The sequence below is a fragment of the Artemia franciscana genome, chromosome 2 (genome assembly GCF_032884065.1).
Source record: "Artemia franciscana chromosome 2, ASM3288406v1, whole genome shotgun sequence".
Classification (NCBI taxonomy): Eukaryota; Metazoa; Arthropoda; class Branchiopoda; order Anostraca; family Artemiidae; genus Artemia; species Artemia franciscana.
In genome coordinates, this window is record NC_088864.1 from 28,741,910 (window position 1) to 28,767,621 (window position 25,712).

At 36.3% G+C, this 25,712-nt stretch overlaps 1 protein-coding gene and 1 non-coding gene across 5 annotated transcripts in view; both read right to left on the reverse strand.

Moving 5' to 3' along the window:
- The window catches only part of LOC136039816 (D-beta-hydroxybutyrate dehydrogenase, mitochondrial-like), a 51,088-nt gene extending 33,137 nt beyond the window's left edge, over positions 1-17,951 (reverse strand). The window contains exons 1-2 of one of the 4 annotated variants that reach the window (XM_065723732.1): positions 17,811-17,951; positions 1,801-1,836 (exon numbers count right to left, since the gene is read on the reverse strand). In XM_065723732.1, the coding sequence (XP_065579804.1) occupies positions 1,801-1,836; positions 17,811-17,813 (39 nt within the window). In that variant the 5' untranslated portion in view covers positions 17,814-17,951. Of the gene's footprint in view, positions 1-1,800; positions 1,837-17,733 lie in introns of all 4 variants that reach the window. The other 3 variants (XM_065723727.1, XM_065723749.1, XM_065723741.1) reach the window with 3 other exon arrangements.
- A 7,389-nt stretch (positions 17,952-25,340) lies between these two features.
- Trnad-guc (transfer RNA aspartic acid (anticodon GUC)) lies at positions 25,341-25,412 on the reverse strand. The gene has a single exon. It is a non-coding gene; the product is annotated as a tRNA-Asp (tRNA).
- Positions 25,413-25,712: the final 300 nt, after the last annotated feature.

Genomic DNA, 25,712 nt, shown 5'->3' on the forward strand with positions numbered 1-25,712 from the left:
TCCTTGGAAAACGCTAGAAAGATTACATATGAATAAAATGGAATAGGATGAAAAATGTATATCAGAGACATATCTCAGCTCTCTTTATTTCTGACTTTTAACTTTTTGACTGTGACTTTGACGTGAGAATTTGCTAGGTATGGTGTCGAAAAGATGTCATTCTAATACCCTTAACTATTCCTACGACATAACTGACATGATATTTTGACAATCTGCATAATGGCATTTTTTGATTTTCAAGTCTGACTAGAATACACATTTAAATTTTTACTCGTTTAAAGATTTATTTATCCATCTATATTAGCATATGTTATCTATATGATTGATATGATTACTTGTATCAATTTATGTTCATTCTGGGTCTCATTTATTCTTTGATAGTAATTTCTGGTCGTTTTGAGTTTGTATCACTGTAGAACTTTATTTCTGCTGGCTTCAAGTCTAATATGGCTCTTTACTTTTCTTTGAAAAACGTCTTTTTTGGATTTTTTTTTTAGTTCCCTATAGGCATAAATTACTTAAGTTTAAACAACTGAAAGACCTGCACACAACAATGTTCTATTATAATATTCAATATTCGAAAAACTCATTTTAGGATTTGGACATACATAAAACTCCCGTTTCTCCTATCACCCGAGCCCGACATAAGAAATATCGCCTTCACCAGGTTGAGCCCAAAAGGTCGTTGATGGGTTTTCGTAGAGACAAAGGTCATACCCAGGAAACCAGTTTGAACCCCCCCCCCCACACACACACACAAAAAAAAATTATTGTCCGATACGTAAAAACGTAACAAAAATGCAAATAAACAAATTTTGGAGTGTTTTTTTAAGTTTCTTTGAAACCTCCCCCCCCCCCGACAAAAAGAGCCCCCCCCAATGAAAAATCCTGGACACCTCCCTGGTAGAGATGAAAAAAAAAATTTGTTCAAACGAAAGTGAAGATTGATATCAAAACTTAAAGTGAACTGACATTATTCCATACGTAATGGGTTCTGCCCTCTCACTCTTTCTCTCAGCCTCCCCCCTCTTTAATCCGAAGTTTGAAGAACTTTACTAAAACAATATACAAGTGCAACAAATGTAGGAATTGAAAATTTTAGTATTTAAAGCAAGCACATCAATAAACTCTTTCGTTCTCGATTTTTTTCGTTTTCTTCGATCTTTCGTTTTATTCAATTTCAGGTGTCGTTGAGCTTGAGCAGTGGTTCATACAGCATTATGGGCAAATTCAGGCGAGTCACAGTATTTGCGGTACTGTATGACGATTAGGCTACCTTCTCTGTTACTGAGGATGTCAAGTCATCATGCGAATTCTCGATGTTATTCTGCTAGCACTGCCAGGACCAAGACAGCTTCCGTCATGACTTAAAACTGGAGGACTGGGCTGATTTGGCATCTGTCGTATCAAATTAAGTGATTTTAAACCACACAAAACATCCTAGATTATTTCATGCTTCTACCGTAACAAAAAAAAAATCTAAAGTGCTTTGTGTATCTGCTGTAAAAAATAACCCCATGTTGTTTATTGTTTTGTTTTTAATCCCAAAAACAATCCCATGTTGAGTCCAGATTTGTTTTTAATCCCAAAAATAAAGGGAAATAGCACCAGTCACTTTATTTGTCCTAGTTTATGTTGCATAGGCTGAGTAGCGATAGTTCTGTTTTTTTCGAACTCCGATTTTGCTCTTTCCGTTAGAAAACTTTTCTTTGCTAATATTTCAAAGTCTTTTTTGCTAATATTTTAAAATAAAGACAGAAGCATAAATGATCAAACGGACTATGAGAATAAGAGACTTACCCAATCTGTTGTACTGACCGAAGAAAAAAGAGCCGACTAGAAAGAAACAAAAAACTTAAAAACATATCGAAAGTAACAACAGCAGTTAATAAATTAACAGCGAAAAGAGAAAAATTAGGCGTTTTTTACAAAAGGCTCTGTTTAAGGACCCTATAATCGATCCTTTATGATCTTACTAACCAAGAATCTTGTTGGTACTAAGCAACAAGAGTATCGGCTACCCTTCAACCGGGGAGGAAAAGCCCCCTCCCCCAAAAAATGTTCCAAGGAGTAGGGAGGCTTTTTCCCAGATAGGTATTATATTTTTCTGGGATATCACGCAACTGGTTAATAGGGGAATCCCGGAGAGTAGAAAGGAGGATTCAGCCTCCTAGATGACCCGACAGAGGGATTTCATATTCTAAATATCTTATTTATAGTAAAAATATGATAAATAATGCTCCTAAGTTAACAAAAGGGAGCGGGACTTAACTAGTCGGCCAAACACAACTAACGAGAAAAATACCGAAATAATTGGACAAAAGCACACCCAAAGTGGGAGACGACATTGTACAACACCTTAGCGCGAGAATGCTACAACAGAATGGGCATTGCAATTTATTATTCATCGATACCAGGATCTGGACAAAGGATAGTTTTTAAAATAATTTATTTCGAAGAAAAACAGTTCCTTAAACTGCGCCATATTTCTATTGGAACGATTATATTTGTAGTATTGGCCATCTCGTATCAAAGTGTTAGTAGCAACAAACTGTAAGTAAGGAGCGACTCGTGCTAATGGTGACCGAAACTCCAAAAAAAGGAGTTTTGATAACATTAAATACATCAAAAGATTTGGATCTGTATGATGATTCTAAATCTAAAATTCATTAAGCTTAAAACAAGCCACCAAAAGTTATGAGCCTGAGAATTTTTTTCCTAATTTTAAAAAGTGAAAAACACCCACAAAAAGAGGAGCTGTCTTTGTGACAATTACACCATATAAATCAGAACACCAGGCAGCCCTATTGCAGAGGTTTCAAGTTCTCATATACGAAATTACAAAAAATTACGTTTTTTTCCATAAGGATAATCCTCAATGCGTGCTTATTTGTTCGTTTGTTTTATATGTTTTTGTTGTTTTGTTTGCTCTTTTTTTATGATTGTGTAGAACTAGGGATTCTAAAGTACTCCAAAATGGCTTATTCGACCGTAGAGTGAAAGTTCTAGTGCCCTTTCTAAGTAGTAAAAAGAGGCTGCACCTTAGAAATGGATTTTTCTGCTATGTTTTGTCGCAATGCGTAAATTTTGACCAAAAGAGGATTAAAATTCTATCGAGTGTTATAAATTGTCGAAGCGCTGTAGATAGAGCTCCTAGTTTCAGAGGCAACAATATCGAGTGGTGGCGTGGTGGCCCATTCGTCCCCCAAATGCTTATAGCCCATATAAAATAATCAGTTAATATATACAATTACTTTATAGCTTTATTTAACTGAATTGACTCATCTGAGGCTCTGTAACCTTTTGTGCCGTGATAGATAATTGCACATCAACTATTATGGAGGATAGCCAATGAATATTTGTGAAGATGATTGTTAGTGGGGGAGGATGCCTGAAGCCTCAAAAAGTGCGTTTTTATACAAAATATTATAACTTTGAGTGAGCGTTCAGATAAGTATAGAGTGGGGCGAAGAGAGGCTGGGATTAAAGCTCTAAAATCCTCTTAATTGCCTGGAATATTTTTGGACTAAACCTGTAAAATGGGGGCTGCGGAGCAATAGCTTCCTTCTTGTTACAGAAATATTTTAAATACATATCAAAGATTACATTTATATACTTACTTCAACAAGAGGAAGAGAAGTGGTGGGGGAAACGTCAGGATTCCCACTGAAAACTTTCAGGGGGAGGGCTCGAGGGCTTCCCAAAGTTTTTACAAAACTTTAAATAGGACCGTTTCTCATATCACGAAGTAAATCTCTTTTTCGTGAAGAATTGTTATGTAAAAGCTAAATTTTGAAATACAGAATGGAGTTTTAGGGGACGCTATCCTCCCTCATATTTAGGGTAGCCTTAGGTCTGGTGTTGAAATAAAATAGAAATCAAATAAAAAAAAGATTTTTTTCTTCAAACGAAAGTAGAGAACAATGTTAAAACTTGTTGAAACGAAAGACATTGCTGCATAGATTAAAAGAGCCACCCCTCCACAGTCTGTGCTTTTTACGCCCCTACTCTTTGAATTTTGCACCCAATAGTATATGAACAACTTCTCGAGTGCAAGGACAACTGGAATACGATAAAACGTATTTTTCACAATGCCCAAATAATGGAAAAGCTTATTGATACATCTTTGCTTTAAATAATAAAATTTTCTATTCAGTGCCTTAAAGCAATCTTTACATAAAGTCCTTTAAATTTCAGTGTAAAGAGGGGGGGGGCAAAGAGTGGGTAGAAACCAATATGCATAGAATATTGTCTGTTCATTTCAAATTTTAATATCAATATTCACTTTCGTTTGAATTTTTTTTAATCTAAAAAAAAATCTGGATCTTTTGAGCTCAATTTCGGGAAGGCGATACTTCTTAGATAGGACACGGCCGATAGGAAAAACGGGAAGTTTATCTGTATTCAAATCCTTTAAAGGTAGCTGGTTTCGTATTAAATCAGGAGTTAAGTGGTGTTGCGTTCCATCCCCATTTAAATAGATTAATTTGATGGACTCTGTCTTAAGAAGCACAGCAAGGGCAATGGCAGATCATGGAATCAAATGGGGAAGTAAAACTCTCCTTGGACTTAAATTCTGCTGGTGATTTAAGCAAAACGAGTGATTTTTTGGATATTATGAGAGATCAGTGCGCAAGAATATGTTTGAGATTAATGTTGAGAAGACTAAGTCGCTCAGACTAGGAATAAGTGAGGGTAAAGAGGTGATGGTGGATAAACAGATGATGGATCAAGTGAATAGCTTCACTTACCAAAGTAGTATTATTTGGAAATGTAGTGGGCGCAGTGAAGATGTTAAAGAAGGAACAGTCAAGACCCAGTGTGAATTTCCACAATTGAAACAAGTTTGGAAGAATAGGAAGGTGAGTCTGCGAACCAAGATTAAAATATTGGAAGTTACAGTGATGACAATGGTCCAGTAGGGTTATGAAGCGTGGGCACTCCGGAAGATAGAGGCGGATTGTCAGATATTTGGAAGGAAAATCGCCAACGAATTGTTTTGGTACCCGTCTGACTGACCATATCTCTATCAGTAAGATGTGCGTAAAATGTGATTCAATATCGCTTTCTTGGGCTATAGTAAGAGAAAGGTTGAGACGGCTATGACAAGTTCTGCAGATATGGGATGACAGACTTCCAAAGATCTTCCTTGTCAGCAAGCCGTCTAGGGCGAGACGAAAAGCAAGTCGTCCATGAATGGGGTGAGAGGATGTTGTCCGGAAAGAGCCGTATTAAACTTGAAAGAAGCAGAAATAAAGTTATATTATAAACTAAACTCGGAACGAGCGAAAATAACTATAGAAGAATAACAAATACTGATATCGATTAATAAATAAATCTTAAAACGGAGTAAAAATTCAAATGAAAATTCAAGTCAAACCTACAACGAACAAAAATTACTTCAAGCAGGAGTTTGGCTACTTCTCCCTTCTTCCACCCCTAATCGTATAATTTTCTTAAGCCTGCTTTAATTTTCAAAACATCGTCAATAAATAAAGAAAAATCATTATAATAATCAGGATGACTGGAAAGCACTATTAAAAATAAACTGAACATCTGATAGCTAACAATACTAATTCCTTAAAATCTCAGCGATTCCTGATTTATTTAACCATATATTATCTATTTTTAGTGTTATAAATGCAAAAGAAATATAGTCTATTTGTTATCAATAAAGAGCAAATGTCACAAAAGGTCTTAGACCTTTAACGATTTGAGGAAGGGGAAAGGTGTAGTAACCAAACTCTCGTTTGTTGCAATTTTTGTTCATTTTAAGTTTCACCTATATTTTTACTCGTTTAGGATTTAACGATTTGAGGAAGGGGAAAGGTGTAGTAACCAAACTCTCGTTTGTTGCAATTTTTGTTCATTTTAAGTTTCACCTATATTTTTACTCGTTTAGGATTTATGTATTCATCTATATCGGTATCCGTTAACTATATGTTTGATGTGATCATTAATTTCAATTTTTGCTCGTTTTGGGTTTCGTTTATTGTTTGAGACCAATTTCTGGTCGTTTTGAGTTTGATTTATTATAAGACTTTAATTCTAACCATGGTAAGTTTAGTTATTAAGTTTTTACTTTTCTTTTTACTTTACATGTTAAGTCTTTACTTTTAGTTTTAAGTTTTTACTTTGAAAAACCTCTTTTTCGGTTTTTTCTTAAAATTAATTTCTGTTCGTTTTTTTGTTGTCAAAGTTTTACTATTGGTTAATGTAATGAATAGTTCTCCAGTTTTTTAAGTTCTTCGGATTGAGAATTAAAATATTCGATTCTAACTTAAATATTTAAGTTGCAAAAGGTGGTCTGACTGTTGGTTTAATTGCATTCAGTATAATTATTGTAAAAGTTTTTTTTTTTCAATTTGAATTCAAGATTTGGAACTGCCCTTAAACCAAGATTTTGATTCAAAAGTAATCTCGAATACTCAAAAGAATCCTGGAAGAATGCTCAAGATATTACCACATATGAATAAAATAAAATAGGAGAATGAATTCGTATCAGAGACATCACTCAGCTCACTTTATTTCTGACTCTAAAATCTTTTATTTGAGACATTAAACGAGCGTTTGCATGGAGCGGTGAAGGAAAAATATATTCTGACAGCCTGGATGCACTTAATGTCTTTTGGTTGAATTCAACGTCCCTCTCAGCATTCCCTGGGAGTTCAAACTTAATATCCTAGCGATCTTTAAGATTTCTCACATACGCTCTTTCAGCAACCTGGATGCAAATTGTGTCTTTAGAGTTGTTTTTTTTCTCAACATTCCCTGAAAGTTTCAACTATATACGTTGCACACACAATTCTAACATTGTCGATCTACATAGTATCTTTTGATTTGGTTCAACGTCCCCTGAAACTTTCAACTAAATACCATTAGTCGATCCTGACATATTATAGATGCACCCTTTTGACAACCGGGAGGCATATAGTTATATTTTGATTAAGTTCAACGTCCCCTCAACATTCTCAGGAAGCTTCACAACGTCCCCTCAACATTCTCAGGAAGCTTCAACTTAATGCCCTTAACCGTTCCAGAGATATTTCAGACATGCCATTTTGACAGCCAGACATTTCTGGAAGTTCCAGTTCAATAATCTGAGCCGTTTCTGAGATTTTACAGCTACGCCCATTGGAAACTGGGATACACATTGTGTCTTTAAGTTGAACATCCCCCTCAACATCAACTGAATTTCAACTTGATACACTTCTCTAACTGTTCTTGGAATATTAAAAATATGCCGTTTGGGCAATCTGGACGCATGTAGTATCTTTTTTATTTTAAACACTCCCTTAACATTCCCTGGAAGTTTCGATTTAATACTTGTTGCCGTTCCTGACTTCAAAATAGATACGGCCAGATAGAGGCCGGCGTTTACCCCATCTCAGAAAATACATCCCTCTGAAAATACCCCCGGTGGAAAACACCCCCCCCCCGTGGAAATTAAGGCTTTCCAAATTTGAGAATTTTATTGAGTTTTTTCCATAGGGGGAAGGAATTTTGGTACTTTTGTATTACACGCCACTCACTCACTCAAGTTTACGCTGTGTTAAACTCGAGAAAAAACCGGTTTCTTCGTTAGTTCCTTTAAGCTTAGCGTGAGACAAGGCAAAGACAAGTGACAGAATAGATAGGAAATATATAATTCGGGCTATAATTTGAAGTCGGAATCTATAATAATATAATTTGAATCAATAATAAGAGGGGGAGTAGTTGGGCAATTTGAAGTCATAATACAATACTTAGTTCATAATATGCAAAATAATTGTACCTAACACATCTTGCATGCAGACCCGCCATACTTTACCCCCCCTCCCCTGATGTGCAAATATATAGCCCGAGTTTGTTTCTAAAGAAACGAAGAAATTTACAAAGAACCGGTTTGTTCCCGAGTTTTACACATCGTAAACTTGAGTTTACTGGGGTATAATACACAGGTACCGGAATTTTTCATGGAGAGACCCAGGTTTCCAGGTATTATTTAAAAGCGATAACAAATTAAATTAAAAAAAAATCCAACCGAAAGTAAGCACCAACATCTAAACTTAAAAAGAACAGAAACTGTTACGTATATGAAAGGAGTTGCCCCTTCCAAAAGACCTTGCTCTTTACGCTTAAGTTTTAACTTTCTGTCCTAATTTCATAAGAACGATTCCTGTAACATAATGGCCGTTTAATTAAAAAAGATCTTTGTTTTAAAATTCCAAACAAGAACTTTAGCATAAAGAGCGAGGTCTTGAGGAGGAGGCAACCCCTTTCATATACGTAATAATTTCTGTTCGCCTTATGTTTTGATGTTGCTCCTCAGTTTCAGGGGAAAAAACATGTTTTTTTTTTAATTTTATTTCTAATCGTTTTTAAATAATACAGGAAAATCCGGCTCTCTCTCCATGAAAAATTCCGGTAGGCTACTTGTGTATTATACGCCACTCACTCAAGTTTGCGATGTGTAAAACTCGAGAACAAACCAGTTTCTTCGTTAGTTTCTTCGTTAGAAACAAATTTGGGCTATATATTTGCCCATTAGGTGTGTGTATGGGGGGAGGGGTAAAGTATAGCGGGTCTGTATAACAAAATGTGTTAAGTACAATTATTCTGCATGTTATAAATCAGAAATTGTTTTCTGACTCCAACTGTCCATATATTTCAATCTTATCTGCAAAAAATATAGCCCAAATTATTTATTTTATTTATTTATTAAACTTAAGGCCAACTAGGGTCGCTTACAAAAAAAAAATAGAACAAAACTGATAAATCAATAACACACAAAAACAATCAACAAAAAAAGAAAAAAAATATTATATATTTCCCATCTATTCTGCCACTTGTCTTTGTCTTGTCTCACACTAAGCAAAAAGCAACCGATTTGTTCTCGAGTTTTACACAGCGTAAACATAAGTAAGTGACGTATAATAGACAAGTATAAAAATTCTTTTCCCTACGGACAATAAAAAAAATCAAATGTGGGGGTATATTCCGGGGAGGAGGGGCATTTTCCACAGTGGGTATTTTCCGAGGGTATTTTCCGTGGGGGGTCGGGTTATTTTCCTCGGGAGGAATAGGGGTATTTTATGGGGGATTATTTTCCGCGGGGGAGGGGTATTTTACCTCCCTTCAACTCCCCCAAAGAGATCGGATCCGATCTGATTATGTCAATCACGTATCTAGAACTTGTGCTTATTCTCTAACTCGCCAAAATACTAGAAATCCCCCCCAACTGCCCCAAAGAGATTGAAACCAGTCCAGTTATGTCAATCACGTATCTAGGACTTGTGCTTATTCTTCCCATTACATTTCATCCCGATCGCTCCACTCTAAGCGTTTTCCAAGATTTCCGTTTCCCGCCTCCACCCCCCAATGTCCCCGGATCCGATCCGAATTAAAAATAAAGAAAAAAAACATACTTTCATTAAAAAAAAGTTTTTTTTAATGAAAATAAGGAGCGACATTAAAACTTATAACGAACAGAAATTACTCCGTATATGAAAGGGGCTTTTCCTCCTCAACGCCCCGCTCTTTACGCTAAAGTTTGACTCTTTCTATTAACTCTACTTGTTAAAACAGTAAAAAACTTTAGCGTAAAGAGCGGGGAGTTGAGGAGGAAAAGCCCCTTTCATATACGGAGTAATTTCTGTTCGTTTTTAGTTTTAATGTCGCTCCTTACTTTCATTTAAACAATTTTTTTTTTGTTTAATTTCTGGACTTTTTTGAATTAATGCATTTTTTGATCTTGGCTCTCCGCACATAAATAATTAAAAGAAATTTTCATATTAATTTTTTTTGGCTAAATGGCTTTTTCATAGTTTTAATCAGAAGATTTTGAGAAAAAAGGAGCGAGGGAGGAGGCGGTTTCGGTTACTATTGAGCCGGGTCGCTCCTTACTACAGTTCGTTACCACGAACTGTTTGATCAAGTTTCATTAAGATCCGATCACCCATTCGTAAGATACACATACCTCAATTTTCACAATTTCCCCTCCCTCCCTCCAGCCCTCCAGATGGTCGAATCGAGGTAAAGACTATTATCAAGTCAATTTGTCAAGTCCCTGACACGCCTACCAATTTTCATCATGCTAGCACGTCCAGAAGCACTAAACTCGCCAGAGCACTGGAATCCCCCCAACTCCCCCAAAAAGAGTGGATCCAGTCCAATTATGCCAATCACGTATCTAGGACTTGTGCTTATTCTTCCCATCAAGTTTCATCCCAACCTCTCCACTCTAACCGTTTCATAGATTTCCGGTTTCCTCCTCCAACTCCCCCCAATGTCACCGGATCCAGTCAGGATTTAAAATAAGAGCTGAAAGACACTCCTTCTAAATATCAAATTTCATTAAGATATGATCATCCGTTCGTAAGTTAACAGTACCTCATTTTTTCTAATTTTTCCGAATTACCGTCACCCACGCCCCTCCAGATGGTGGAATCGGGGAAGCGACTATTTCTAGCTTAATCTAGTCTGGTTCCTGATACGCCTGCCAACTTTCATCGTCCTAGCTTATCTGGAATTGCCCGAACTACCAAAACTGGGACCGACAGACCGGCGGACAGACAGATCTTGCGATCGTTATGTGGTACTTGGCCGAGGGACAAGTGCCATAAAAAAATAGGTACTCTGCATACCGATATTGGTCTTACAATATAGATTAAATTATATTAAAATGAGGAATTTGAAGGTATATTTGACAAAGATAACTATTGGATGGGATTTACTGATGAAAAAAAAAAGAAGAGAAATATGTGAAGAACAAAAGAGAAGCCTCATAGTAATGTAATGCAAGTAGCCTCTGTATTGTCTCAGTAGCCTCTGAGACACCGTAAAAGCTACCCATAGCCTCATGCTCTTAAAGAAGATCAAAGTCTTCTCTTCAAATTTGTCTGAATGCTGCTGTGAGGCCACGCTTCAAACGGCTGCCAGTTTCTATTCTTAAAGGACGTGACTGTTGTGAACTGGAAAATCAGTGTCGAAACTTGCTTCAGGTGGACTAGGTGGAAGTGTTCCATGGCGAGGGCCCAGTGAATAAAGAATAATTCTTGTTCGATGTTAGCAATTACAAAGACATGCTGCTTCGCAGGCCTTTGTTCCACATAGCTCAAGCAGCTCTTTTAGTCTTAGCTTACCGATCAACAATGCCTTCGTCGAGAGAGTTTTCTGTTATTAATATTGTCAAGCACCAAATTCGAAACAGGATGCGGCTCAAAATGTTTAACTCTATTGTGGCCATCTGACTTGGACTAAATTTTCAGGGAAGGGGCTGCAGGGATCTCGATCCTACATGAATAGATTTACTAATGAGATGTATAATGACATAAAAAAAACCCGATAAGAATGAAAATGAAGACGAAATTCGCAAGAAAATATTGGGTGATATGAAAGGAGGGCTGGCAGTTTTCAAGGAGTTAAATTTGTATTTTATTTCTTTGTTGCCTAAATTTCATAAAGATCTGTAATGCTATTCAAAGATAAGTATGTCTTTGGCTCCTGTTTCGTGACCCGGAAAAAATCTCAGAACATTATCTTTTGCCTGCAATTTCAATGATAGTTCCATTAATAACAGCCGGTCGAATTTCCTATCTTTGACTCGGTTTTTCCTGTTGTTCTAATTTATATGCTTGAAAACTGAAAATCTTTCGTTCTTGTAACTCAGGTCAAGAATTTACACCTTTTTGATGCTTAAAATTGCAATGTCATAAAAACAGTGCATAAGGAACAAGAATTTGATTTCACTTACCTAAAGGACGTATTGGAGAGACATTTTGAATGGGTTCTGGATGGGTTACATTGCACTACATTACTACCATGCTTCTCTTTTGCTCTTCACATATTTCTCTTTTGTTCTTCATCAGTAAATCTCATCCAATAGTTATCTTAGTCAAATGCACCTTCAACTTCCTCGTTTTTATATAATTTAAAATATATTGTTAGACCGGTATGCAGAGTACTTATTTTTTTTTAGTTCTTCGATCACAATTTCTAAACAGTTCGTGGTAACGAACTGTTGTAAGGAGCGACCCGGCTCAATTGTAAACGAAACTCTAAGAGCGGAATTTGGTATTAATAGATACATCAAAAGAATCATATTTTTATGCTGATTTTGAATCAGCATAAAATATAAAATTCATAAAATTCATCAAATTTAGTTTTACCCATCAAAAGTTATGAGCCTGAGAAAATTTGCCTTATTTTGGAAAATAGGGGGAAACACCCATTAAAAGTCATAGAATCTTAACAAAAATCACACCATCACATTCAGCGCATCAGAGAACCCTACTGTAGATGTTTCAAGCTCCTATCTAGAAAAATGTGGAACTTATTATTTTTTGCCAGAAGAGAACCCTACTGTAGATGTTTCAAGCTCCTATCTAGAAAAATGTGGAACTTATTATTTTTTGCCAGAAGACCAACCACGGATGCGTGTTTATTTTTTTTTCCCAGGGGTGATCGTATCGACCATTGGTCCTAGAATGTCGCAAGAGCGCTCATTCTAACGGAAATTATAAGCTCTAAATTGGAGGACACCTCGGCCCCCTCCCACGCTCATTTTTTCAAAAGTCAACGGATCAAAATTTTGAGATAGCCATTTTGTTCAGCATAGTAAAATAACATAATAACTATGTCTTTGGGGACGACTTACTCCCCCTCAGTCCCCGGAGGAGGGGCTGCAAGTTACAAACTTTGACCAGTGTTTACACACAGTAATGGTTATTGGGAAGTGTACAGGCGTTTTCAAGGCCTTTGTGATTCAGGGGTCATTCTTAAATAATTGGGACAAAATTTAAGCTTTAATATAAAGAGCGAGGTATTAACGAGGAGGCAAACCCCCTCAAATACATAGTAAAAATATACAAATATAGAAGTTCGTAACGTAAGTTAATTCGTAAGTTACGTATATTTTTTACTAACAAAAACGTTCGTAAAAAATAAAAAGTTCTAGTTGCCTTTTTAAGTAACCAAAAAACTAGAGGGCAGCTAGGCCTTCTCTCTATCCCTTTTTTTCTCAAAATCGTCCGATCAAAACTAAGAGAAAGCCATTTAGCCAAAAAAGATTAATATGTCTCATGTGCGGAGAGCCAAAATCAAAACATGCGTTAATTCAAAAACGTTCTGAAATTAAATTAAAAAAACAAGCTTTTTTTAACTGAAAGTAAGGAGCGACATTAAAACTTAAAACGAACAGAAATTCATCCGTGTATGAAAGGGGCTGGTGCCGGGCAACGCCGAGCAAGGCGTTGCGGAGGGACAACCCCTTTCATACACGGACTAATTTCTTTTCGTTTTAAGTTTCAATGTCGCTCCTTACTTTCAGTTAAAAAACTTGTTTTTTAATTTAATTGTTCATAGGGACGAATTCTGTATATTAGTCAGAAAGTAATGTAAAATACCACCTTAAATAAGTATGATTTTGTTATACCATCTTTAGTTCTCGCTTTCATTAAATTCTCTGGCGCACCAGAGAACTGAGAAAAATAAGTTTTATGTCTACAGAAAATTTTGACCACAAAAGTGCATGTAAGCTGTCGAAAAATGCTTTACTGTATCAGATTTCAGAATCTGTCAGTGAAGACTGAATTTTACCAATTTTTAATTCTAGCTTTCTAAACGGCAAAATGCACACAGTTTGCGCATCTGGTAACATTGTCTCTAACACCCTTATTTTTATTTATTTTTTGCACTGATACCTGTACTATCTTCTTTCCTTTGAATTCCGGTCTCCACCCAAAAAACTTGTAGCAAAAATGCGCCGATGGCACATCTTCGCTTCTTTTGCTGCGCTTCTTCACATACCTGGCCACACTGCTGTCATGTTCATTCTTCTCTATGCAAGTGAATGCTAGATACTAAATGTCAAACTCAAGAAACGCGTCCTATCTTTTGAAAACATGTGTATTAGAAGAATAGTATAAATGTCGTGGCAGGAAAAGGTCAGAACATAGAAGTTTTTCAGCGAATCGTCCAACCATTAGTTACTGACCTTACCAAACAGTTCGTGGTAACGAACTGTAGTAAGGAGCGACCCGGCTCAATAGTAAACGAATTCTAAAAAACAGAATTTCGATGCTAAAAGATATATCAAAAGAACCAGATTTTTATGCTGACTTTAAATATATAAGTTTCATTAAATTTAGTCTTTGTCATCAAAGTTGCGAGCCTGAGAAAATTTGCCTTATTTTGAAAAATAGGGGGAAACACCCCCTAAAAGTCATAGGATCTTAACGAAAATCACACCATCGCATTCAGCGTATCAGAGAACCCAATAGAAAAAATTTCAAGGTCTAATCTACAAAAATGTGGGATTTCGTATTTTTTGCCAGAAGACAAATCACGGGTGCGTGTTTATTTGTTTGTTTGTTTTTTTTTTCCTCAGGGGTCATCGTATTGACCAAGTGGTCCTAGAGTGTTGCAAGAGGGCTCATTCTAGCAGAAATGAAAAGTTCTAGTGTCCTTTTGAAGTGACCAAAAAAATTGGAGGGCACCTAGGCCCCCTCCCACACTCATTTTTTTCCCAAAGTTAACGGATCGAAATTTGAGATAGCCATTTCGTTCTGCATAGTCGAAAACCATAATAACTATGTCTTTGGGGATGACTTACCCCCCCGCCCCCCAGTCCCTGGGGGAGGGGCTGCAAGTAACAAACTTTGACCAATGTTTACATACAGTAATGGTTATTGGGAAGTGTACCGACGTTTTCAGGGGGATTTTTTTGGTTTGGGTGTGAGGCTCAGGGGAGGGGGCTACATGGGAGGATCTTTCCTTGGAGGAATATTTCATGGGGGAAGAGAAATTCAATGAAAAGGGCGCAGGATTTTCTAGCATTACTATTAAAAAAAAAACAATGAAAATATAAACATGAAAAAGTTTTTTTTCAATTGAAAGTAAGGAGAAGCATTAAAACTTAAAACGAACAGAGATTATTACGCATATGAGGGGTTCTAAAAATACTTTAGCATAAAGAGCGAGGTATTTAGGAGGAAATAAATACTTTGCTCTTTATGCTAAATTATTTTTAGTAATTTCAACTATTTATTCTACGGCCTTTCTGATTCAGGGGTCTTTCTTAAAGAATTGGGACAAAACTTAAGATTTAGAGTGAAGAGCGAGGTATTAACGAGGGGACAAACCCCCTCATTTATATAATCAAAAATATAAGAATATAAAAGTTTGTTACGTAAGTTAATTCTTAAGTTTCGTATATTTTTTACTAATAAAAACGTTCGTTAAAAATTAAAAGCTCTAGTTGCCTTTTTAAGTAACCGAAAAATTGGAGGGCAACTAGGCCTCCTTCCCCATCCCTTATTTCTCAAAATCGTCTGATCAAAACTAAAATTTAGCCAAAAAAAGAATTAATATGCAAATTTCATTTTAATAATTTATGTACGGAGAGCCAAAATCAGACATGCATTAATTCAAAAACTTTCAGAAGTCAAATACAAAAAACAAGTTTTTTGAAATGAAAGTAAGGAGCGACATTAAAACTTAAAACGAACAGAAATTACTCTGTATATGAAAGGGGCTTTTCCTCCTCGACACCCCGCTCCTTGCGCTAAAGTTTGATTCTTTCTCGCAACTCTACTTTTTAAAACAATAAAAAACTTTAGCGTAAAGAGCGGGGCGTCGAGGAGGAAAAGCCCCTTTCATATACGGAGTAATTTCTGTTCGTTTTAAGTTTTAATGTCGCTCCTTACTTTCATTTCAAAAAACTTGTTTTTTTATTTAATGAAATATAAGAGATGGATGCACTTTGACCATGATCTTTGTATGCCAGAGGATCGAATCCCATGTGAATTTTATGAGTGGCGTAATGAAGAAAGGCACAAAAGAGGTCGACCAAGACACACCTTGCAACAACAGTATGAACAAGCTCTAAGCAGAGGGGAGATGTCTCTTAATCCACGGTGGGAGGACGTTAGGGGGTGCAGCTCACTTCCGTGATGGCTGGAGGGGTTTTGTGGACACCCTATGCACCATCACTGAGTCTGAAGGATCTAAAGTCTAAGGTAAATGGCTGCTCATTGCTGGCCACCAACACTATAATTACTAATAATATTTGATAGAAAACTCCCACGTTTGTAAAGACCCCTTCATCTCCGTATTGCACAATTAATTCTAACACATCTATAGGTTTCTTTAAGGAAATGTGCTGGTGTTGAATCATTTCTTTTTTTATCTTGGAGATCGTGGAAAAACTGAACAGGATCCATTTAATAGCAATATTTTGCTTTTATTGTTACTAACTTTTATTTTCAAGAAACGGTCATAAAGATATATAGGGAAAATGGACACTTGGATTCAATTTGCTTATATTTACTGCCAAGTGTGCCCTCTACTTCATTTAAATCAAAATAAAATTTCGAAAATTGCAAAGTGATTATAACCGTCAAGAGTATTTATTTGAAATTTGGCGCCACTAAAATTTTTGCCCCTTGAAAAGTGTCCTCTCTGTCCCCTCCCTTTAAAATCGTCTCTGGCGGACTGGGTCAATACAGGAGCTAGAGCGTATTATTGGGTTGAGTGAAAGAGAACCATATGATTAGGGGTAAATTGCTTCGTATATTTGGAAAAGAGCATAAAAAAGGCGTAAGCTAGTTTTTTCACCTTGTCGCTGTCAGTTTTGAGATCTCGTATATATTTTCCCAGAATATCATCATTCACATGTAATTATAGTGTTTACCTCAAATCTTGCACCTAGATTAGGCCATGCAAATATTATCTGAGGAGACTGACAGCTAAGAGTGTTTCTCTTGGGTGGGGCCATGTTTTCTTTCATTTGAAGGGGGAAGGGTACTAAAGTAAGGGGTATTACACTAATCCTTATCTACCAGGTAACCTATATGGTGCATGGTAACAGTCCACAATAGCAAAAAAAAACAGACTATAGTAACCAGAGAAGGGTTATTTGATGCCCAGCTCAAACTGTTTCCAAATTAAATGGCAGCTACTGTGACAATTGTATCCCAGTCCCCCCCCCCTTATGGTCAAAGTTTAGCCTTAGGCCATACTGATAATTATATATATATATATATATATATATATATATATATATATATATATATATATATATATATATATATTTAGGTGTGTGTGTGTGTAGGTTATATTTGCCTTGCTGACGCAAGCGACAGAATTTTCGAATTCTTGTGTAGCCTATAGCCTAGTTTAAGTATATAGTATATAGCAGAAGCCTTTATAACACAGTACATAGCACATAGTTTAGTTCAGAAGAGGTCATGATCTCATGAACAAGACTGTTGCACTTGGCAGTCTTGCAAGGAAATTTTCCCCATTTACCCCCTTTTCTGAATTTTGAAAACTAGAGGGTTGAGGCTCATTTATAGTGTCCATGCAGCGAATATAAGAAATTATGTTGGTAAAATTCTAGTTAATTGACTTCTTGATATCTCGGAAAGGGTTTAGGTTAGGAAAATGAAACTTACAGGGATGGGTCTACAGGCTAAAGTATGTCCTGGGAAGGTATTTTAAAGTACCCACCTCCGCTCCTTCTCCCTCTAGAGGGCCCTGAAATTTACCTACATGACAGGTCTATTACCTATTGAAAGTTTGACAAAACAACATTTTACCTTAATTTTCAGTTACTATTATGTTTACATTTGAATTATGTTTTTTTGTTTTTCTTATATAATAATCTATTGAAACCAACAGGCTCGGCAGACATACTTAATTTTCGTCCACAGAAATTATATTATTGTAGCCTATCAGATATAATAGTCCTACCATTGGATATCAACTTCAAAGATGACAAATCCTGACTAAACTAACATATGATTGAAAATGATTTTTCGTGCACATACCATGTCTTAAGCTCCGCCAAATTTTTTTGTTTGTTAATCTTAACCTATCTCATTCTGTGCCAACAGGATCAAAGGAAACCGGTGTAACTAACACACGAGTATAACCGGTCTTTCATTTATGTCACAAAATTTATCTGCGGGACTTATAGTCTGTGTTGTCAGACAGCCAAATTAGCTAAATGTGGCGTAATTTAAGGGGCCGAAGCTGTGCTTTTTAGCCCTTACTTTCAAATACAATTCAACACGCTTTGCTTGAATACAAACCTTTTGGCTTGAATTTACCACATAACTGTATCATAATTTTGTTGTGGAGCAACGCTATTGCTTTTACAGTTTTCTTTTTTTCTCGTGATCAGCAGTCTATAGCTCCAATGTTGTAAAAGATGCAAGCTTGAAATTGGAACATTGGACTTGCGAAATAGGGCAGAATGAGTCCTAGTGAAGTTCATAAGGTTTCATAAGTTCATAAGTAGTTTGTCTAAATAAAAAGAAAAACTGGTTCTCCTCATTTTGTATATGGTGTCAGAATAAAACAATCCTAGCCACAGGTGCCATTTGGACCAAATCTTGGGGTGGGCATAAACTCCATCTTGAGACTCACTTCGTGTCGCGTAATCATCTAGGAAATGGGCATTTGACAGAACTCAAGAATTTTATTATGTATCTTACCTACTTTCAAAGTTTACAATAATTAATAGCAAATAGCGTAATTACCCCAAGGGTCGTCAAATAATTACGCTCTTTGGTTAATAGGCGTGCAGTAATTTCAAATCAATTGGACAGAATGGATTATGTTGGACATAATGGATTATTATGGCCGGCAAAGGGCCCTTTGTGGTGGAAGCTTGGGCCCCCTGGAAAATCTGGGGTGGGCATTTACCCACCCCTAACCCCCAAAATGGCGCCTCTGATCCTAGCGGGTATAATTAACTTTTTCATAAGTCAGACTCTTGCACAACATTAAATTATTTTCTTGAGAACCCGAAAACAAAATTCTGCATCTGTTCTAGATTCCTTGGAAATAATTCTGGAAAAGCCGACTTCGATAGCCAAATTCTAATTTTTTGGGTTGTTTTCTAAAGTTTTTATTTGATGCTTCTTGTATTTTAATCGGGTAATACTGATGAAGTGAACTTGTCTATATATGACATTGCTTCATTCATTTAAAATAATTTCCAAAGTTTTCATGACTCATAAATTTTTTTCATATCTTAGGGTTTTTTTTTAGAGAAGGCAGAATTTTTTTTCAAAGTGGATTGACAGATTTTAATCTTTTATTGATTTTTTAGAAACAAAATTCCTTTTGGGGCATTTTATTCTGCAAATTCTTTATATTTTGTCTAAGTAAAACGCTTTATCTTCAAAGCTTAACTTGTAAAAAAGCAAATAGCTTTCGATTTTGATAGAAATTTCATCTTATCTTTCCATAAGGAGAATTTCTTTACGTTTTACAAATTGTTGGGAAATAGTACTAGAAATCCTGATTTTGAAATAGACATCTCAATTTTTTCTAGAATCCTTTTATTTTGAAATTTATTATCAAACAGTTCGTGGTGACGAACTGTAAGTAAGGAGCTACCCAGCTCAATAGTCACCGAATAAAATATGGCATTTTGATACCAACAGGTACATCAAAAGAGCCATATCTTTATGCTGATTTCAAATATATAAGCTTCATCAAATTTATTCTTACCCATCAAAAGTTACAAGTCTCAAAAAATGTGACTTATTTTCGAAAAAGGGGGAAACACCCCCTAAAAGTTATAGAATCCTAGTTAAAATTAAACCATCAGATTCAGAGTATCCGAAAACCCTATTGTAGAGATTTCAAGCTTATATTTGCAAAAATGTGGAATTTTGTATTTTTTTCTAGAAGAAACATCACAGATGCGTGTTTATTTGTTGTTTTTTTTTCCCCAGCGATAATCGTATCGATCCAGTGATCCTAAAATGTTGCGAGATGACCCATTAGAACAGAAATTTGAACTTCCAGTGTCCTTTTTAAATTACTGAAAAATAGGATGGCACTTAGGCCCCCTCCCACGCTCATTTTTTTCCAAAGTCACCGGATCAAAATTTTTAGATATCCATTTTGTTCAGCATAGTCGAAAAACCTCATAATTATCTCTTTTGGGGCGGCTTAATTCCCAACAGTCCCCGGGGGTGGAGCTGCAAGCTACAAACTTTGACAATTGTTTACATATAGTAATGGTTATTGCGAATTGTACAGACGTTTTCAGGGGGGCTTTTCACGTTGAGGGGGGGGGGGGGGTAGGGGGTTACGTGGGAAGATCTTTCCATGGAGGAGTTTATCATGAGGGAAGAGAATTTCCATGAAGGGGGCGCAGGATTTTCTAGCATTATTTAAAAAAACAATGAGAAAATAATTTAGAAAACAAATTTCAGCTGGAAGTAAGGAACAGTATTAAAACTTAAAAACGAACAGAAATTATTACGTATATAATGGGGTCTGTCTCTCTACAATTACTTATTTTTCTCAATCTAATTGGGATTTTTCTCTTGTATCATTTTAGTTCATCCATTTCATTTAAGGTTAATGTGTTCTTGTCTATGATGTGGTGCAGGGGCTTATCGAAACGGATAACATGTTTGCGCCAAAAAAATAGTGTCGTACTGTGTTACGATACTATGATTTGTCTCAGAGATGTCGTGGAGAAGAAGTCGAAGAATAGAAATTGAAAATTGGAATTGGTGCTAATTTGGGCCTTAAAATTTAAGCATTTTAATTAACATTAATCGTATTGCCAAGCGTCAATTTATTTAAGATAACTGGCATTGAAATAGTAGAATATTAGAAACCTGCAAGTTAGTACTGACCCTAGACAGGAACTAATCGTTGTTTTAAAATTCAAACCATTTTTTAAACTTGTATTACTTTGCAGCGCAATTACTTGTTATAGAAAAATCGTGGAGACTCTGTGTGGTAACCTCCTACCCATTTCCCGTTTTCGGTTAAGTGTAGAAATATAATATACCGACGAAATAACCATGTTTTAGATGTTAGATAAGATGGAATACACTTGGAATATATGAATTTAACATTGCTTTCCGGACTCTGACAGTTTCGGCAATATAGAGGAAGCTGCATCCTCGGCACCCGTCCTTTTTTAACGCTTAATTAATGTTCCATCAAGTCAATTACGATAAGATGGCAAATACTTTTGCGCACGAGTTTGAAGATGAATTACATTTTTTTTTTCTTATAAACCAAACTGACCGACATTATTCTAAGACATTATCCAGTACGTATTCATATTAACAAGGTAGCAAGCAAACAAAAATTATACGTAAATGATAAGATAAAAAGAATATTGCTAGCTCACAGTGATGTATCCCCATCGTGGTTTTAGGTGTTTATTCCCGTAAGTAAGACGGCACTAGACCCTTGAGGTCCAAACCGGCGGTGCTGAACTCCGTTTCATGGTCATTCAGCCAGGAAGTGCAATGTGGGGCTGGGGGCCAACCATCATGTGCTTTCACACACCCTTCCTGCTTACCTTCCCCAGATTTCTCCATGTACCCATTTAGAGCTGGGTCGACTGTGGCTGAGCTTAGAGAGTCACGCCACTGACCCCGTCTCAATCCAAATAACTGGTCACAAGCGCAATTGAACTCGTACCCCTAGGACAAAGGATTCTCAAACCACCACGGTAACCCCGAGAAAAAAAACCAAACGGAGAATACCCCCGTGGAAAATATAACCCACCCCACTGAAAATAGCCCCCAGTAAATACCCCTCCCCCGGAAAATACCCCTTCGGAAAATAAGGCTTTCCAAAGTTGGGAATTTTATTTGAGTTTTTTTTCCTTAGGGGGAAGGAATTTTGGTACTTGTGTATGATACGCCACTCACCCAAGTATACAATGTGTAAAACTCGGGAACAAACCGGTTTCTTCGTTAGTTTCTTTCAGTTTAGCGTGAGACAAGACAAAGACTAGTTACAGCATAGGTGGGAAATGTATAATTTGGGCTATATGAAAGGGGTTGCCACCTCCTCATGACCTCGCTCTTTACGCTAATTTTTTTAAGAATTTTAAAACAAAGATTATTATTCTAATTAAACGGCCATTGTTTTTCAGGAATCGTTCTTAAAGGATTAGGACAAAAGTCAAAACTTTAGCGTAAAGAGCAAGGTCTTATGGAAGGGGCAACTCCTTTTATATACGTAATAATGTCTGTTCGTTTTAAGTTTTGATGTTGCTCCTTATTTTCAGTTGAAAAACTTGCTTTTTTTAATTTGATTTCTGGTCATTTTAAATAATACCGGGAAATCCGGTTATTTCTCTATGACAAAGTCCCTTACTTGCGTATTAAATTAAATAAAAAACACTTTTTTTTTAACTGAAAGTAATGAACGACATTAAAACTTAAAACGAACAGAAATTACTTCGTATATGAAGGGGGCTGCTCCCTCCTCAACGCCCCGCTCTTTACGCTAAAGTTTGACTCTTTCTCTCAACTCTACTCTTTAAAAAAGTAAAAAACTTTAGCGTAAAGAGCGGGGCGTTGAGGAGGGAGCAGGCCCTTAAATATACGAAGAAGTTTCTGTTCGTTTTAAGCTTTAATGTCGCTCCTTACTTTCAGTTAAAAAAAAGTTTTTTTTTTATTTAATTTTTGAACGTTTTGAATGAATGCATGTTTGGATTTTGGCTCTCCGCAGATGAATAATTAAACGAAGTTTGCATATTTTTAATTTTTTTATTTTTTTCTAAATGGCTTTTTCATAGTTCTGATCGAATTATTTTGAGAAAAAAAGAGCGGGAGAGGAAGCCTAGTTGCCCTCCAATTTTTTGGTTACTTAAAAAGGCAACTAGAAATTTTAATTTCTTACGAACGTTTTTACTAGTAAAAGATATATGTAACTTACAAATTAGCTTACGTAAAAAAAATCCATATTCGTATGTTTTAATTACGTATATGAGGGGGTTCACCCCCTCGTCAGTACCTCGCTCTTTACACTAAAGCTTAAATTTTGTCCCAATTCCTTAGGAATGACCCCTGAATCACAAAGGCCGTAGAATAAATAATTAAAATTACTATAAATACTTTAGCGTAAAGGGCGAGGTATTAGGAGGAGGTGAACCCCTCATATGCGCAATAATTTCTGTTCATTTTAAGTTTTACTGCTGCTCCTTACTTTCAGTTGAAAAAACTTTTTCATATTCGTTTTTTCATTGCTTTTTTTTAATAATGCTAGAAAATCCTGCACTCCCTTCATGAAAATTTTCTTCCCCCATGACCAAATCCTCCATGGAAAGTTCCCCCAGCATATCCACCTCTTCTCAACCCCTCTCCCCAACCAGAAAATCCCCCTGAAAACGTCTGTACACTTCCCAACAACTATTACTATATGTAAGCACTGGTCGAAGTTTTTAACTTGTAGCCCCTCCCACGGGGACTCTGGGGGAGTAAGTCATCCCCAAAGACAAAGTTATCAGGTTTTTCGACTATGCTAAATAAAATGGTAAATAAAAAATGGTAAATAATATGCTAAATAAAAAAATCTCAAAATTTTGATCCGGTAACTTTGGGAAAATAATTAGCGTGGGAGGGGGCTTAGGTGCCCTCCAATTTTTCGGTCACTTGAAAAGGGCACTAGAACTTTTCATTTCCGTTAGAATGAGCCCTCTTGCGACATTCTAGGACCACTGGGTCGATACGATCACCCCTGGAAAAAAAAACACGCATCCGTGATCTGCCTTCTGACAAAAAATACAAAATTCCACATTTTTGGAGATAGGAGCTTGAAAATTCTACAGCAGTGTTCTCTGATACGCTGAATCTGATGGATTTTTGTTAAGATTCTATGACTATTAGGGGGTGTTCCCCCCTATTTTCTAAAATAAGGCAAATTTTCTCAGGCTCGTAAGGTTTGATGGGTAAGACTAAACTTGATGAAATTTATCAAACAGTTCGTGGTAACGAACCGTAGTAAGGAGCGACCCGGCTCAATAGTAACAAAACTCTAAAAAATGGGATTTTGATGCCAATAGTTACATCAAAAGAATCGCATTTTAATGCTGATTTTAAATATATATATTGCATCAAGATTATTCTTACCCGTTAAAAGTTACGAGCCTGAGAAATTTTGCCTCATTTTAGAAAATAGGGGGAAATACCCCCTAAAAGTCATACGATCTTAACGAAAATCACACCATCAGATTCAGCGTATCAGAGAACCTTGTTGTAGAAGTTTCAAGCCCCTATCTACAACAATGTGGAATTTCGCATTTTTTGCCAGAAGACAGATCACGGATGGGTGTTTATTTATTTTTTGTTTTTTCCCAGGGTGATCGTATCGACTCAGTGGTCCTAGAATGTCGTGAAAAGGCTCATTCTAACGGAAATTACCGGAAAATAACCTAATAACTATGTCTTTGGGGACAACTTACTCCCCCGCAGTCCCCGTGGGAGGGGCTGCATGTTACAAACTTTGACCTGTGTTTACATATAGTAATGGTTACTGGGATGTGTACAGACGTTTTCGGGGGGATTTTTTTGGTTTGGAGGGAGAGTTAAGGGGGGATTACGTGGGGGGATCTTTCCATGGAGGAACTTCTCATGGGGGAAGAGACTTTCAATGGAGGGGGCGCAGGATTTTCAAAGCATTATTTAAAAAAACAATGCAAAAATAAATATGAAAATTTTTTTCTACGGAAAGTGAGGAGCAGCATTAAAACTTAAAACGAATAGAAATTATTACGCATATGAGGGGTTTACCTCCTCGTAATACCTTGCTCTTTACGCTAAAGTATTTTTAGTAATTTCAACTATTTATTCTACGGCCTTTGTGATTCAGGGGTCATTCCTAAGGAATTGGGACAAAATTTAAGCTTTAGTGTAAAGAGCAAGGTATCGACGAGGGGTGAGCCCCCTCATATACGCAATGAAAACATACGAATATAGAAGTTCGCTACGTAAGTTAATTCGTAAGTTACATATATTTTTTACTAATAAAAACATTCGTAAAAAAATAAAAGTTCTAGTTGCCTTTTTAAGTAACCAAAAAATCGGAGGGCAACTAGGCTTCCTCCCCCGCTCCTTTTTTTTCTCAAAATCATTCGATCAAAACTATGAGAAAGCCATTTAGCCAAAAAAATAAATACTCAAATTTCGTTTTAATTATTCCTCTGCGGAGAGCCAAAATCAAAAGATGAATCAAAATCAAAATTCTGCTAAATTTCTTAGGCAGATAACCTTTGATGAGTAATCAGAAACTTAATGAATCTCATGCTTTTGGAATTAATATAAACTGTCATATATTTCAATGCTATATGGTCCTCAAAATCTCATTTTAGACTTTTGTTTACTATAAGTACAAGTTGGTCTTTACTTACAGTTCGGAATCACAAGCTGGTTAGTTAGCCGTTTTCTTTTGTACTATTTATAGAATCATAAACGAAAAAATAATCTCTTGGTTTTGTAAAAGTCATTGTCCATAATTATTTTCGTAAGCACTATTCTTTACATAATTTGCTGACAAAATTTAACACATTACTTGTAAAAATCCTCCCCGGCGGGGAATCGAACCCCGGTCTCCCGCGTGACAGGCGGGGATACTGACCACTATACTACCGAGGATCTACTCAACTAGTTGAAAATAAATATTTATGCAGAAGAAAAAACGGGTCTGGTTTTCAAGCTACTGCCTCGACTTTCCCTCTCAGTAAGCAGTGGCGTCAATTCACGAAATTAAGGAGAGGAGCAAAATGTATTTTTCCAATACCCAAGGGGGCAAATTTGTCATTTTATCGATGGAAATGCCAAAATAGAAAGTATTTTTCAATGAAAATATGCTACCCCAAAAAAGGGATTTTTCAAAATACAGAGGGGGAGCACTACCCTCCGTGCTCACCACTGATACCATCGATAAGCTTTCAC